At 41.3% G+C, this 15,408-nt stretch overlaps 1 protein-coding gene and 1 non-coding gene across 2 annotated transcripts in view; one reads left to right on the top strand and one right to left on the bottom strand.

The window, feature by feature from the left end:
- The first annotated feature begins 42 nt into the window (after positions 1 to 42).
- The window catches only part of CENPP (centromere protein P), a 239,547-nt gene continuing 224,181 nt past the window's right edge, over positions 43 to 15,408 (top strand). The window contains exon 1 of the mRNA XM_004004078.6: positions 43 to 447. Coding sequence (XP_004004127.1) covers positions 341 to 447 — 107 coding nt within the window. The 5' untranslated portion in view covers positions 43 to 340. The remainder of the gene's footprint in view (positions 448 to 15,408) is intronic.
- Positions 11,382 to 11,488, bottom strand: LOC114113302 (U6 spliceosomal RNA). The gene has a single exon (XR_003588364.1). It is a non-coding gene; the product is annotated as a U6 spliceosomal RNA (small nuclear RNA).

Here is a 15,408-nt window from a genome sequence, read left to right as displayed (position 1 = left end):
AGAAGCTCCCTCTTCAAGCGCTCGTGGAACCGCCCCTTCCGTGACTGGGGCTCCAAGCTGCCACCCGGTCGGGGTGGATAGCTGCTCCCTTGGGCTTCGAGAGGGATTTCAGCTCTCTTGAAGCGTACGGACTGCTGGAGGACAGCTGTGGAAAAGTGCGCACGGATGGCAAGTAGCCGGAGACACTTGCGTGACCGAGTTATAGGCGCGGGAATTGCGCGTGTTTCCCTTGCCTCCCCCTCCGAGTTCCGGAATGGTTCGCTCCAGGAGCGCGCGAGGCTTGAAGAACCAGACCTGGCGCGCCTAAATCAGGCAGCTAGCTTCACGTCAGCACAGCTCCATGGATTCCCAGCGGGCGAAGGCCCGCGCCTTGGAAGCCGAGATCACTGCCTTGAGGCTGGCATGCATAGAGACACAGGCGCCCGGGGACGACGACTCTCAAATTCGGTACGTGGCATTCCTCAGACCTGGTGAGGCGGGTGAGGCCCCGGACCTCCCCACAAACTTTTCCCGAGCACTTGACGTGGGCTGGAACTATCTGTAACAACAGGGGTGAAAGTGATAAGCCCACGCATGGACCCCGTTGTAAACATATTACCATATATTAATTGATTAAATCGCAGTCATTTCATTTCAAAGTATTCTCTTTCTCTTACTAGTAACACTTAGGGTGAAAGTCTTCCTTGTTTCCTTAGAAATCTTCCCTTTACTGATGATGAGCAGTATCTAGTTGTTGTTCAGCCCCTCAGTCGTGTCCGACTCTTTACAGCACGCCAGGCTTTCCTGTCCTTCATCAACTCCTGGAGTTGGTTCATACTCATGTCCACTGAGTCAGTGATGCCATCCAACCATCTCGTCCTCTGTCGTCCCCTTCTTCTCCTGCCTTCAGTCTTTCCCAGCATCACGGTCTTTTCTGATGAGTCAGGTTTCTCATCAGGTGGCCAAAGTATTGGAGCTTCGGCCTCAGCATCAGTCCCTCCAATGAATATTCAGGGTTGATTTCCTTTAAGATTGACTGGTTTGATCTCCTTGCAGTCCAAGGGAGTCTCAAGAGTCTTCTCCAGCACCACAATTCAAAGACATCAGTTCTTCAGCGCTCAGCCTTTTTTATTGCCCAGCTCTCACACCCATACATCATTAGTGGAAAAACCATAGCTTTGACTATATGGATGTTTGTAAGCAAAGTGATGTCTCTGCCTTTTAATATGCTGTCTAGGTTTGTCATAGTTTTTCTTCCAAGGAGCAAGTGTCTTTTAATTCCATGGCTACAGACACTGTGCACAGTGATTTTGGAGCCCAAGAAAATAAAGTCTGTCACAGTTTCCACTGTTTCCCCATCTATTTGCCATGAAGTGATGGGACCGGATGCCAGGATCTTCATTTTCTGAATATTGAGTGTTAAGCCAGCTTTTTCACTCTTCTCTTTCACCTTCATCAAGAGGCTCTTCAGTTCTTCTTCACTTTCTGCTTTAAGGGTGGTGCCCTCTACATATCTGAGGTTATTGGTATTTCTCCTGGCATTCTTGATCCCAGCTTGTGCTTCATCCCACCTGGCATTTTGCATGATATACTCTGCATATAAGTTAAATAAGCAGGGTGACAATATACAGCCTTGACATACTCCTTTCCCAATTTTGAAAATTGTTATTTTCAAACAATAATCTGTTGTTCGGTGTCTCGTTTTAACTATTGCTTCTTGACCTGTACAGGTTTCTCAGGAGGCAAGTAAGGTGGTCTAGTGTTCCCATCTCTTGTGAACCACACAGTCAAAGGCTTTAGTGTAGCCAATCAAGCAGAAATAGATAGTTTTCTAGAATAAATAGTTTTTCTTGAATTTTCTTGCTTTGTGTATGATCCAATAGATGTTGGCAGTTTGATCTCTGATTCCTCTGCCTTTTCTAAATCCAGCTTGAGCATTTGGAAGTTCTCAGTTCACTTAACTGTTGAAGCCTGGCTTGGAGAATTTTGAGCATTTCCTGGTCAGTGTGTGAAATGAGTGCAATTGTGTGGTAGTATGAACATTCTTTGAATTGCCCTTCTTTGGAATTGGAATGAAAACTGACCTTTTCCTGTCCTGTGGGCTCTGTTGATTTTTCCATATTTGCTGACACATTGAGTTCAGCACTTCCACAGCATCATCTTTTAGGATTTGAAATAGCTCAACTGGAATTCCATCACCTCCACTAGCTTTGTTCGTAGTGATGCTTCCTAAGGCTGACTTGACTTCACACTCCAAGATATATGGCTCTAGCTGACTGATCACACCTTTGTGGTTATCTGGGTCATGAAGATTTTTTTTGCATAGTTGAAGAATTTTTTTTTGCATAGTTCTGTGTATTCTTGTCACCTTTTCTTAATATCTTCTGCTTCTGTTAGGTCTGTGCCATTTCTGACCTTTATTGAGCCCATCTTTGTATGAAATGTTCCCTTGGTATCTCTAATTTTCTTGAAGAGATCTTTAGTCTTTCCCATTCTATTGTTTTCCTCTATTTCTTTGCATTGATCACTGAGGAAGGCTTTCTTATCTCTCCTTGCTATTCTTTGGAATTCTGCATTCAGATGGACATATCTTTGCTTTTCTCCTTTGCCTTTAGCTTCTCTTCTTTTCTCAGCTATTTATAAGGCCTCCTCAGAAAACCATTTTGCCTTTTTACATTTCTTTTTCTTGGGAATGATTTTGATCATCACCTCTTGTACAGTATTATAAACCTCCATCTATAGTTTTTTAGGCACTCTGTCTATTAGATCTAATCCCTTGAATCTATTTGTCCCTTCCACTGTGTAATCATAAGGGATTTGGTTTAGGTAATACTTGAATGGCCTAGGGGTTTTCTCTACTTTTCAATGTAAGTCTGGATTTTGCAATAAGGAGTTCCTGATCTGAGCCACAGTCAGCTCCCCGGTCTTGTTTTTGCTGACTGTGTAGAGCTTCTTCATCTTTGGCTGCAAAGAATATCATCAGTCTGATTTCAGTATTGACTATCTGGTGATGTCCATGTGTAGAGTCTTCTCTTGTGTCATTGAAAGAGGGTGTTTGCTATGACCAGTGTGTTCTTTTGGCAAAACTGTGTTAGCCTGTGCCCTGCTTCATTTTGTTCTCCAAGGCCAAACTTGCCTGTTATTCCAGGTATCTCGTGACTTGCCCCTTTTGCATTCCAGTTCCCTATGATGAAAAGGACATCTTTTTCTGGTGTTAGTTCTAGAAGGTCTTGCAGGTCTTCACAGAACTGTTAACTTCAGCTTCTTCAGCATTAGTGATTGGGGCATAGACTTGGATTACTGTGATACTGAATGCTTTGCCTTGGAAATGAACAGAGATCATTCTGTCATTTTTGAGATTGCACCTGAGTACTGCATTTCACTCTTGTGTTGACTATGAGGGCTACTCTATTTCTTCCAAGGTATTCTTACCCCACAGTAGTAGATATAGTGGTCATCTGAATTGAATTCAATCATTGCTGTCCATTCAGTTCACTCATTCCTAAATTGTTGATGTTTTCTCTTGCCACCTCCTCCTGTTTGACCACTTCCAATTTACCTTGATTCATGAACCTAACATTCCAGTTTCCTATGCGATATTGTTCTTTACAGCATTGAACCTTACTTCCACCACCAAACACATCCACAACTGACCATTGTTTCAGATTTGGCGTAGCCTTTTTATTTCTTCTGGAGCTATTTCTCTGTTCTTCTCTAGTAGTGTATTGGGCACCTCTTGACCTGGGGAGTTCATCTTTCAGTGTTATATCTTTTTGCCTTTTCATACTGTTTGTGGGATTTTCAAGGCAAGAATACTGAAGTGGTCTGCCATTCCCTTCTCCAGTGGACCATGTTCTGTCAGAACTCTCCACCATGACTTGTCCATCTTGGGTGGCTCTACATAGCATGGCTCATAGTTTCATTGACTTAGACAAGGTTGTGATCTATGTGATCAGTTTGGTTAGCCTTCTGTGATTTTGGTTTTCTCTTTATGACTTACTTCGCTCTGTATAACAGGTTCTAGGTTTATCCGCCTCACAAGAACTGACTCAAATTTTTCCCTTTATACTTGAGTAATGTTTCATTGTATATATGTATCATGTCTTCTTTATCCATTCATCTATTAATGGACATCTAGGTTGCTTCCATGTCCTAGCTATTGTAAACAGTGCTGCTCTGAACATTGGGATGCATATATCTTTTTCAGTTATGGTTTTCTCAATATATATCCAGTAGGGAGATTGCTGGGTCATGATGGTTTCATTCCTAGTTTTTAAGGAATCTCCATGTGTCTAGTCAAGGCTATGGTTTTTCCAGTGGTCATATATGGATGTGAGAGTTGGACTGTGAAGAAAGCTGAGCGCCGAAGAACTGATGCTTTTGAACTGTGGTGTTGGAGAAGACTCTTGAGAGTCCCTTGGACTGCAAGGAGATCCAACCAGTCCATTCTGAGGGAGATCAGCCCTGGGATTTCTTTGGAAGAAATGATGCTGAAGCTGAAACTTCAGTACTTTGGCCACCTCCTGCGAAGAGTTGACTCATTGGAAAAGACTCTGATGCTGGGAGGGATTGGGGGTAGGAGGAGAAGGGGAAAACCGAGGATGAGATGGCTGGATGGCATCACTGATTCGATGGGCGTGAGTCTGAGTGAACTCCGGGAGATGGTGATGGACAGGGAGGCCTGGCGTGCTGCGATTGATGGGGTCGCAAAGAATCGGACACGACTGAGCGACTGAACTGAACTGAACTGATACTGTTCTCTATAGTGGCTGTATCGGATTACATTCCTACCAACTGTGTAAGAGGGTTCCCTTTACTCCACACTCTCTCTTGCATTTATTACTTGTAGATTTTTTGATGATGGCCATTCTGACTGATGTGAGGTAATACCTCCCCGTAGTTTTGATTTGCAGTTCTCTAATAATTAGTGATGTTGAACATCTTTTCATTGTTTATTGGCCATCTGTATGTCTTCTTTGCAAAAGTTTGTTTAGGTCTTCTGCCCGTTTTTTGATTGGTTTGTTTGTTTTTCTGATATTGAACTATATGAGCTGCTTATATGCTTTTTGGAGATTAATCCTTTGTCAGTTGTTTCTTGTTTGCAATTATTTTCTCATATTCTGAAGATTGTCTTGTAATTTTGTTTATTGTTTCCTTTGCTGTGCAAAAGCTTTTAATTAGATCCCATTTGTGTATTTTTGGTTTTATTTACATTATTCTAGGAGGTGAGTCAAAGAGGATCTTCCTGTGATTTATGTCAAAGAGTATATTACCTATGTTTTCCTCTAAAAGCTTATAATTTCTAGCCTTATATTTAATTCTTTAATCCATTTTGAGTTTGTCTTTGTGTATGGTCTTAAGAAGTGTTGTAGTTTCATTCTTCCACATGTAGCTGTCCAGTTTTCCTGGCACAAGTTATTGAAGAGGTTGTCTTTTCTCCATTGTATATTCTTGCCTCCTTTGTCAGAGATAAGGTGCCCATAGGTGCTTGGGTTTATCTCTGGACTTTCTGTCTTGTTCCATTGGTCTCTCTTTCTATTTTTGTGCCAGTACTAGACTGTCTTGATGAATGTTGCTTTGTAGTATAATCTGAAGTCACCAGGATTGATTACTGCAGCTCCATTTTACTTTCTGAAGATTGCTTTGGCCATTTGAGGCTTTTTGTGTTCCATACAAATTGTGGAATTTTTTGTTCTAGTTTTGTGAAAAATAATTTTGTATTCTAGTTCTGTTGGTAGTTTGATGGGGATTGCATTGAATCTATAGATTGCATTGGGTAGTATAGTCATTTTCACAATATTCATTCTTCCAGTCCAAGAATATGGTGTATCTCTCCCTCTATTTGTGTTGTCTTTGATTTCTTTCATCAGTGTTTTATAATTTTCTGCATACTGATCTCTTGTCTGTTCAAGTAGACTGATTTCTAGGTATTTTATACTTTTTGTTGCAGTGGTGAGTGGGATTGTTTCCTTAATTTGTCTTTCTAATTTTTCATTGTTAGTTTATAGGGATGCTAGGAATTTCTGTGTGTATTAATTTTATATTCTGTCCTTTTACTAGTAGCTCTAGTAATTCCAGTTGAGCTATTTAAAATTCTGAAAGATGATGCTGTGAAAGTGCTGCACTCAAGACAGAAGAAGGTCAGTTTCCATTCCATTCCCAAAGAAGGGCAATTCAAAGAATGTTCAGACTACTGCACAGTTGCATTCATTTCACATGCTAGCAAGGTAATACTCAAAATCCTTCAAGCTAGGCTTCCATTGTACACAAAGCGAGAATGTCCAGATGTTCAAGCTGGATTTAGAAAAGGCAGAGGAGCCAGAAATCAAATTGCCAACATTTACTGGATCATAGAGAAAGCAAGAGAATTCTAGAAAAACATCTATTTCTGCTTCATTGACTACACTAAATCCTTTTACTGTGTAGATCACAACAAACTAGAAAATTCTTAGAGGTGGGAATAACGGACCACCTTACCTGCCTCCTGAGAGAAGCCTATACGTAGGTCAGGAAGCAATAGTTAGAATGGGATATGGAACAACAGACTGGTTCAAACTTGGGAAAGGAATCTGTCAAGGCTCTGTATTGTCACCCTGCTTATTTAATTTCTATGCAGAGTACATCCTGCAAAATGTAGTCTGGATGAAGCAGAAGCTGGAATCAAGATTGCTGGGAGAAATATCAATAAACTCAGATGTGCAGAGGATAGCACCCTTAAAAAAAAAGAGGAAGTACAGAGTCTCTTTATGAAAGTGAAAGAGGAGAGTGAAAAAGCTGGCATAAAACTCAACATTAAAAAAACAAAGATCATGGCATGTGATCCCATCACTTCATTCCAGTAGATGGGAGAAAAGTGGAAACAGTGACAGACTTTATTTTCTTGGGCTCCACAATCACTGTGGATGGTGCTTCAGTTCAGTTCAGTCGCTCAGTCGTGTCCGATTCTTTGCAACCCCATGAATCACAGCACGCCAGGCCTCCATGTCCATCACCATCTCCCGGAGTTCATTTAGACTCACGTCCATTGAGTCCGTGATGCCATCCAGCCATCTCATCCTCGGTCGTCCCCTTCTCCTCCTACCCCCAATCCCTCCCAGCATCAGAGTCTTTCCCAATGAGTCAACTCTTCGCATAAGGTGGCCAAAGTACTGGAGCTTCAGCTTTAGCATCATTCCTTCCAAAGAAATCCCAGCGTTGATCTCCTTCAGAATGGACTGGTTGGATCTCCGTGCAGTCCAAGGGACTCTCAAGAGTCTTCTCCAACACCACAGTTCAAAAGCATCAATTCTTTGGCGCTCAGCCTTCTTCACAGTCCAACTCTCACATCCATACATGACCACAGGAAAAACGATAGCTTTGACTAGACGGACCTTAGTCAGCAAAGTAATGTCTCTGCTTTTGAATATGCTATCTAGGTTAGTCATAACTTTTCTTCCAAGGAGTAAGCATCTTTTAATTTCATGGCTGCAGTAAACATCTGCAGTGATTTTGGAGCCCAAAAAAATCAAGTTTGACACTGTTTCCACTGTTTCCCATCTATTTCCCATGAAGTGATGGGACCAGATGCCATGATCTTCGTTTTCTGAATATTGAGCTTTAAGCCAACTCTTTTGCTCTCCTCTTTCACTTTCATCAAGAGGCTTTTTAGCTCCTCTTCACTTTCTGCCATAAGGGTTGTGTCATCTGCATATCTGAGGTTATTGATATTTCTCCCGGCAATCTTGATTCCAGCTTGTGTTTCTTCCAGTCCAGCGTTTCTCATGATGTACTCTGCATATAAGTTAACTAAGCAGGGTGACAATATACAGCCTTGACGTACTCCTTTTCCTATTTGGAACCAGTCTGTTGTTCCATATCCAGTTCTAACTGTTGCTTCCTGACCTGCATACAGATTTCTCAAGAGGCAGGTCAGGTGGTTTGGTATTCCCATCTCTTTCAGAATTTTCCGCAGTTTATTGTGATCCACACAGTCAAAGGCTTTGGCATAGTCAATAAAGCAGAAATAGATGTTTTTCTGGAACTCTCTTGCTCTTTCCATGATCCAGCGGATGTTGACAATTTGATCTCTGGTTCCTCTGCCTTTTCTAAAACCAGCTTGAACATCAGGAAGTTCACGGTTCACATATTGCTGAAGCCTGGCTTGGAGAATTTTGAGCATGACTTTACTAGCATGTGAGGTGAGTGTAGCTGTGCGCTAGTTTGAGCATTCTTTGGCATTGCCTTTCTTTGGGATTGGAATGAAAACTGACCTTTTCCAGTCCTGTGGCCACTGCTCAGTTTTCCAAATTTGCTGGCATATTGAGTGCAGCACTTTCACTGCATCATCTTTTAGGATTTGAAATAGCTCAACTGGAATTCCATCACCTCCACTAGCTTTGTTCGTAGTGATGCTTTCTAAGGCCCACTTGACTTCACATTCCAAGATGTCTGGCTCTAGATTAGTGATCACATCATCATTATTATCTGGGTCGTGAAGATCTTTTTTGTATGGTTTTCCTGTGTACCTGTATTTCCTGTATTCTTGCCACCTCTTATTAATATCTTCTGCTTCTGTTAGGTCCATACCATTTCTGTCCTTTATCAAGCCCATCTTTGCATGAAATGTTCCCTTGGTATCTCTGATTTTCTTGAAGAGATCTCTAGTCTCTCCCATTCTGTTGTTTTCCTCTCTTTCTTTGCATTGATCGCTGAAGAAGGCTTTCTTATCTCTTCCTGCTATTCTTTGGAACTCTGCATTCAGATGCTTATATCTTTCTTTTTCCCCTTTCCTTTTCACCTCTCTTCTTTTCATAGCTATTTGTAAGGCTTCCCCAGACAGCCATTTTGCTTTTTTGCATTTCTTTTCCATGGCGATGGTCTTGATCCCTGTCTCCTGTACAATGTCACGAACCTCTTTCCATAGTTTATTAGGCACTCTATCAGATCTAAGCCCTTAAATCTATTTTTCACTTCCACTGTAAAATCATAAGGGATTTGATTTAGGTCATACCTGAATGGTCTAGCGGTTTTCCCTACTTTCTTCAATTTAAGTCTGAATTTGGCAATAAGGAGTTCATGATCTGAGCCACAGTCAGCTCCTGGTCTTGTTTTTGTTGACTGTATAGAGCTTCTCCGTCTTTGGCTGCAAGGAATATAATTAATCTGATTTTGGTAGTGACCATCTGATGATGTCCATGTGTAGATGCTTAGCTATGATATTAAAAGACACTTGCAAAAAAAAGAAAAGATAGAAAAGATACTTGCTCCTTGGAAGAAAAGATATGAGAGACCTAGACAGCATATTAAAAAGCAGAGACAGCCGTTTGCCTACAAAGGTTTGCACAGTCAAGGCTGTGATTTTTCCAGTAGTCATATATGGATGTGAGCATTGATCATAAAGAAGACTGAGCACTGAAGAATCGATGTCTTCAAACTGTAGTGCTAGAGAAGGAAGACTCTTGAGAGTCCCTAGGACTGCAAGATCAAACCAGTCAATCCTAAAGGAAATCAACTCTGAATATTCATTGGAAGGACTGATGCTGAAGCTTTAATACTTTGGCCACCTGTTGTAAAGAACCAACTCATTGGAAAAGACCCTGATGCTGGGAAAGATTGAGGGCAGGAGGAGAAGGGGGTGACAGGATGAGCTGGTTAGAAGGCATCATCAACTCAATGAACATGAGTTTGAGCAAACTCCAGGAGATGGTGAAGGACAGGGAAACCTGATGTGCTGCAGTTCGTGGGGTCTCAGAGTTGGACATGACTGAGCAACTGAGCAGCAACTAGTAATTTTCTGGTGGCATCCTTAGAGTTCTCTATGTATAGTGTCATATCATCTGCAAACAGTGAAAGTTTTACTTCTTCTTTTCCAATCTAGACTCCTTTAATTTCTTTTCCTTTCCTGATTGCTGTGACTAGGACTTCCAAAACTATGTTGAATAATATTGGCAAGAGTGGGCATCTCTGTTCCTGATCTTAGAGGAAATGCTTTCAGGTTTTCACCTTTCAGAAAAATGTTCGCTGTGGGTTTGATGTATATGGCCTTTATGATGTTGAGGTATGTCCTTCTGTGCCTATTATCTGTAGAATTTTTATCATAAATGGGTGTTTAATTTTTTCAAAACTGTCTCTGCATCTGTTGATGTAATCATGTGGTTTTTATCTTTCAGTTTCTTAATATGGTGTATCACATTGATTGATTTATTGTATATATTGATGAATTCTTGCATGCTCAGGATAAGGCCCTCTTGATCATGATATATAATCTTTAAATGTCTTGTCGGATTCTGTTCACTAGACTTTTCTCGAGGATTTTTGCATCTGTGTTCATCAGTGATATTGGCCTATAATTTTCTTGTGGTCTTTGTCTGGTTTTGCTATTAGGGTGATGGTAATGGCACCCCACTCTAGCACTCTTGCCTCGAAAATCCCATGGACGGAGGAGCCTGGGGGCCGCAGTCCATGGGGTCGCTAAGAGTTGGATATGACGGAGTGACTTCACTTTCACTTTTCACTTTCATGCATTGGAGAAGGAAATGGCAACCCACTCCAGTGTTCTTGTCTGGAGAATCCCAGGGACGGGGGAGCCTCGTGGGCTGCCGTCTCTGAGATCGCAGAGTCAGATACGACTGAAGTGATTTAGCAGCAGCAGCAGCAGCCTTGTAGAATGGTTTGGGAATTTTCCTTCCTCTGCAATTTTCTAGAGGGTTTAAACAGGATATATGTTAGCTGTTCACTTTTGGTAGAATTAGGTGAGCTTTTTGAATTCATGTCACTCATCAAATACCAACATTTTTCACCATTATTTCTTCAAGTGGTCTCCCTTCCCCTTTTCCTCTTGCTTTGCCTACTGGTACTTCCACGATGCATACATTGGTCCTTATGGTTGTGTCCCCGCTAGTCCCTTGGGCTGTGTTCGCTTTTCTTCATTGTTTTACTTCCTGTTCCTCAATCTCTATATCCATTATTCTCTCTTCAAGTTCACTGATTCATGCTTCTCTACTCTTAAATCTGCATTTGAATTCCTCTAGTGAATTTTTCATTTTGTTTATTATACTTTTCAGCTCCTGAAATTCTTTTGGTTTCTTTTTACACATCATTTTCTTAACTTTCTCCAGATCTTCCTCTATTTCTTTGAGTACCTTTAAGACTTCTATTTTAAAGTCTTTGTCTGGTATATCTGCCAATAAGTCTTTTAGGGACAGGTTCATTGAATATTTTTTTTCCTTTGAGTGTGCCATCCTTTTTTTTTTTTTTTTTTGGTATGCTTTGTGATATTTATTGAACACTGGACATTTTAATTTAAACTGTAGTATCTCTGGAAATCAGATTCTCCCCTCCTTCCCCAATATTTGTACTTTTTTGTTATTGTTCTAACTTTTTTTTGTTATTTGTGCCTTATACTGTATTGAGCCATATCATTAAAAAACATAGAATGCCTCACAAATTTGTATGTCATCCTTGTGCAGGGGGATTACTAGTCTTCTCTGTTTTGTTCCAATTTTAGCATTTGTGCCACCGAAGTGAGCACTAATTATGTCTTTTCTGAGCTTTTCCTTCAGTATGTACATCATTTTCTAATTTTTCCCATATATTTAGTTGGATTTTTGCATGTACTAGTCTTTAATGTCTGAATCCTAAAAAGGTGAGATAATGAAGATAGGAAACAAAAAGTAGCAGCTCTTTTAATATCCTTAAAGTTATCTCAGTCAGAGGGTAGGGGCTTGAAACAATAACTCACCACCTCTTTGTCTGCATCTCTGTGATCAGAAGCAGCAATCAGCAATTGGAGCACATGTACCCAATATTGGGGGGGACAGTCCTTTTTGCCCACCATTGCTCCCCTAAGCTGTATGCAAACTGCTCCCAGAATATGTGCACAGCACCCTGCCATGTTTTTTGAGTAGGCATAGCTACTTACTGTACTAAGAGCTGAAATTGCCCCAAATTTACTGTATTTACATTTAAGCATTTTCTGTGACGTTGCAAGCATTCAGCAGTCTCCTGAGTTCTAAAAATGTTATATTAGACAGATTCTGCCTTGCAGTTGCTGCCTAACTGGGGAGTAGATTCCTGGTTCTTCCTACTTTGCCATCTTCATAGAATCCTAGGTCATTGACTTTTAAACTGAAGTCTTTGGGTAGATTTGCTTTGAAAGAAAAAAAGCTTCTTGTGAACACCTAGTTTTGGGCAAAAGATATATGCTACTAAGGCAAATATTGGAGAAGGCAGTGGCACCCCACTCCAGTACTCTTGCCTAGAAAATCCCATGGATGGAGAAGCCTGGTGGGCTGCAGTCCATGGGGTCGCTAAGAGTCGGACACAGCTGAGCAACTTCATTTTCACTTTTCACTTTCATGCATTGGAGAAGGAGATGGCAACCCACTCTCGTGTTCTTTCCTGGAGAATCCCAGGAATGGGGGAGCCTGGTGGGCTGCCCTCTCTGGGGTCGCACAGAGTAGAACACGACTGAAGCAACTTAGCAGCAGCAGCAGCAGCAAGGCAAATATGCAAATAATAAATTACAAAACCATAAAGCCTATAACCCCAGTTCATTCAAAATAACACCATTAATTGCAATGGACCAATGATATTTTGTTCAAAACAAATTACTATTATGAATGAGTCTTTTTTCAGTTCAGTTGCTCACTTGTATCTGACGCTTTGCAACCCCATGGACTGCAGCACGCTAGGCTTCCCTGTACATCACGCTAGGCTTCCCTGTACATCACCAACTGCCAGAGCTTGCTCAGACTCAATGTTCTGGCTGGTGATTGGATGGTGATGCCATCCAATCATCTCATCCTCTGTCGTCCCCTTCTCCTCCTGCCTTAAGTCATTCCCAATATGAGGGTCTTTTCCAAGGAGTCAATTCTTCACATCAGGTGGCCAAAGTATTGGAGCTTCAGCTTTCTCCTTTCGCCACCTCTCCCACCTGCCTGCTCCTGTGTCCTTCTCACCAAACTGTCTCTGCCTCTCCCCAGAGATTCCAGTTGGGCTAGAGGCTGAGCCCTTTTGGGAACAATGTTTAAGGGAATGTGAGCACAATGCAAAGTGTCTTTAAAAGCGTATTGTGATGTACACATTTTGTAATTACCTTTTTTGTTGTTGATGTAACAACCATTTGTAAAAAAAACATTCCAGATAATTCTATAGTTCTGAAGCAGCAGTCTTATCCCGTTCTCACTTTTGGAGGGTAACGTTTTGGCTTAATGCATATTGCTTTCTCCAGAGAGAAAGGGAAAAGGTTTGGGCCTGCCTTACTGAAAGCCTGGCAGCCCAGAGAAAGACTCCATTTGGGGAAACCTCATTGCTCTGTAAAAAGTACCTGCCAAACCAGAAAGATGATTCCAGGAGGAGTTAGCCCCCCCCCCCCAAAAAAAAAGAAAAAGTGCTGTTTAGGTTTTCAGCTTTATGGTATCTTTGGACAACTTTTTTTTTTTTTTTTTCATCAGAAGTGACCAAACAATTAAGATGGTGAAACCTCTGGACCAAATCTTTGTCCCAGCTCTACCCTGTTCCCAACTGCTCACAGAATGGATCATGTGCTCCTTATGTTGAAGTGACCACTTATTTGCTCTCCTGCCTCCTTGGAAGAAAGGAAAGAAAATTATGTTTTGCCACTGATTTAGCCATATGAAATTCATCTCATCACCCTTTTCTTGGTCTGAAGCTGCTGTCTCTAAAAGTGCCATCTCATTGTGCTTTGTATCAGTTAGTGCTGGAGAAATCTTGAAAAGCTTATGTACAAAACTTTTAAAATTTTATATTATTTTGGAACTTTGCTTCTTTGGAGTTGAGGCACACTGGTCACCCCTCTGCCTATGAGAGCTCTGTACAGTCTGTGGGCTAGCAGTGTGCTGATCTTTTATAGTTTATTTCCCTACCCAATCCCCCTTTTTTGATGAGGTTTCAGTGAGGTCTGTTAGGTGTGCATCCTGCAGCTTAATTGGCTTAAAATGTTCTCTCCTTTGGTGTGGTCTCTTTGGGGACCAACTGGGAGAAAAAAAAAACCAATAGTGTAACTGTTTTGATACTGAAAATTGATAAATGTCTTTTTGAAATAAAGAACCAGTCCATCCATCAGCTTCACCATCAGTCCTTCCACTGAATATTGAGCACTGATTTCCTTGGACTCACTGGTTGGATCTCCTTGCAGTCCAAGGGACTTACAAGATTTTTCTCCCCACCACAGTGCAAGAGCATCAGTTCCTCAGAGCTCAGCTTTCTTATAGTCCAACTCTCACATCCATACATGACTACTGGAAAAACCATAGCTTTGACTGGACAGACCTTTGTTGGCAAAGTAATGTCTCTGCTTTTTAATATGTTGTCTAGGTTGGTCATAGTTTTTGTTCCAAGGAGTAAGCGTCTTTTATTTCATGGCTGTGGTTAACCATCTGCAGTGATTTTGGAGCCCCCCAAAATTAAAATCTCTCACTGTTTCCATTGTTTCCCCATCAGTTTGCCATGGAATGATGAGACCGGATACCATGATCTTAGTTTTTTGAATGTTGAGTTTTAAGCCAGCTTTTTCACTCTTCTCTTTCACTTTCATCAAGACGCTCTTTAGTTGTTCTTCGCTTTCTGCCATAAGGGTGGTGTCATCTGTGTATCTGAGGTTATTGATATTTCTCCTAGCAATCTTGATTCCTGCTTGTGCTTCATCGAACCCGGCATTTTGCACGATGTACTCTGCATTAAGTTAAGTAAGCAGGGTGACGATACACAGCCTTTACGTACACAATTCCCAATTTTGAAACAGTCTGTTGTTCCATGTCAGGTTCTAACTGTTGCTTCTTGACCTGCACCGATTTCTCAGGAGGCAGGTAAGGTGGTCTGGTATTCCCCATCTCTTAAAGGATTTTCCAAAGTTTGTTGTGATCTGCACAAAGGCTTTGGTGTAATCCATAAGGCCAAAGTAGATGTTTTTCTGTAACTCACTTGCTTTTTCAGTGATCCAGCAGATGTTGGCACTTTGATCTCTGGTTCCTCTGCCTTTTCTAAATCCAGCTTGAACATTTGGAAGTTCATGGTTCACATACTATTGAAACCTGGCTTGGAGAATTTTGAGCCATTACTTTGCTAGCACATGAGATGAATGCAATTGTGAGGTAGTTTGAGCATTCTTTGGCATTGGGATTGGAATGAAAACTCACCTTTTGCAATCCTGTGGTCATTGCTGAGTTTCCAAATTTGCTGGCATATTCAGAGCAGCACTTTCACAGCATCACCTTTTAGGATTTGAAATAGCTCAACAAGAATTCTGTCACCTCCTCTAGCTTTGTTGGTAGTGATGCTTCCTGATGCCCACTTGACTTCTCATTCCAGGATGTCTGGCTCTAGGTGATCACACCATCGTGGTTATCTGGGTCATGAAGATCTTTTTTGTGTAGTTCTTCTGTGTATTCTTGCCACCTCTTCTAATATCTTCTGCTTCTGTTAGCTCCA

This window comes from Ovis aries, chromosome 2, assembly GCF_016772045.2.
Source record: "Ovis aries strain OAR_USU_Benz2616 breed Rambouillet chromosome 2, ARS-UI_Ramb_v3.0, whole genome shotgun sequence".
Taxonomy (NCBI): domain Eukaryota; kingdom Metazoa; phylum Chordata; class Mammalia; order Artiodactyla; family Bovidae; genus Ovis; species Ovis aries.
The sequence above is the reverse complement of the archived record's forward strand: the minus strand, read 5'-3'. Positions and strand labels throughout refer to the sequence as shown.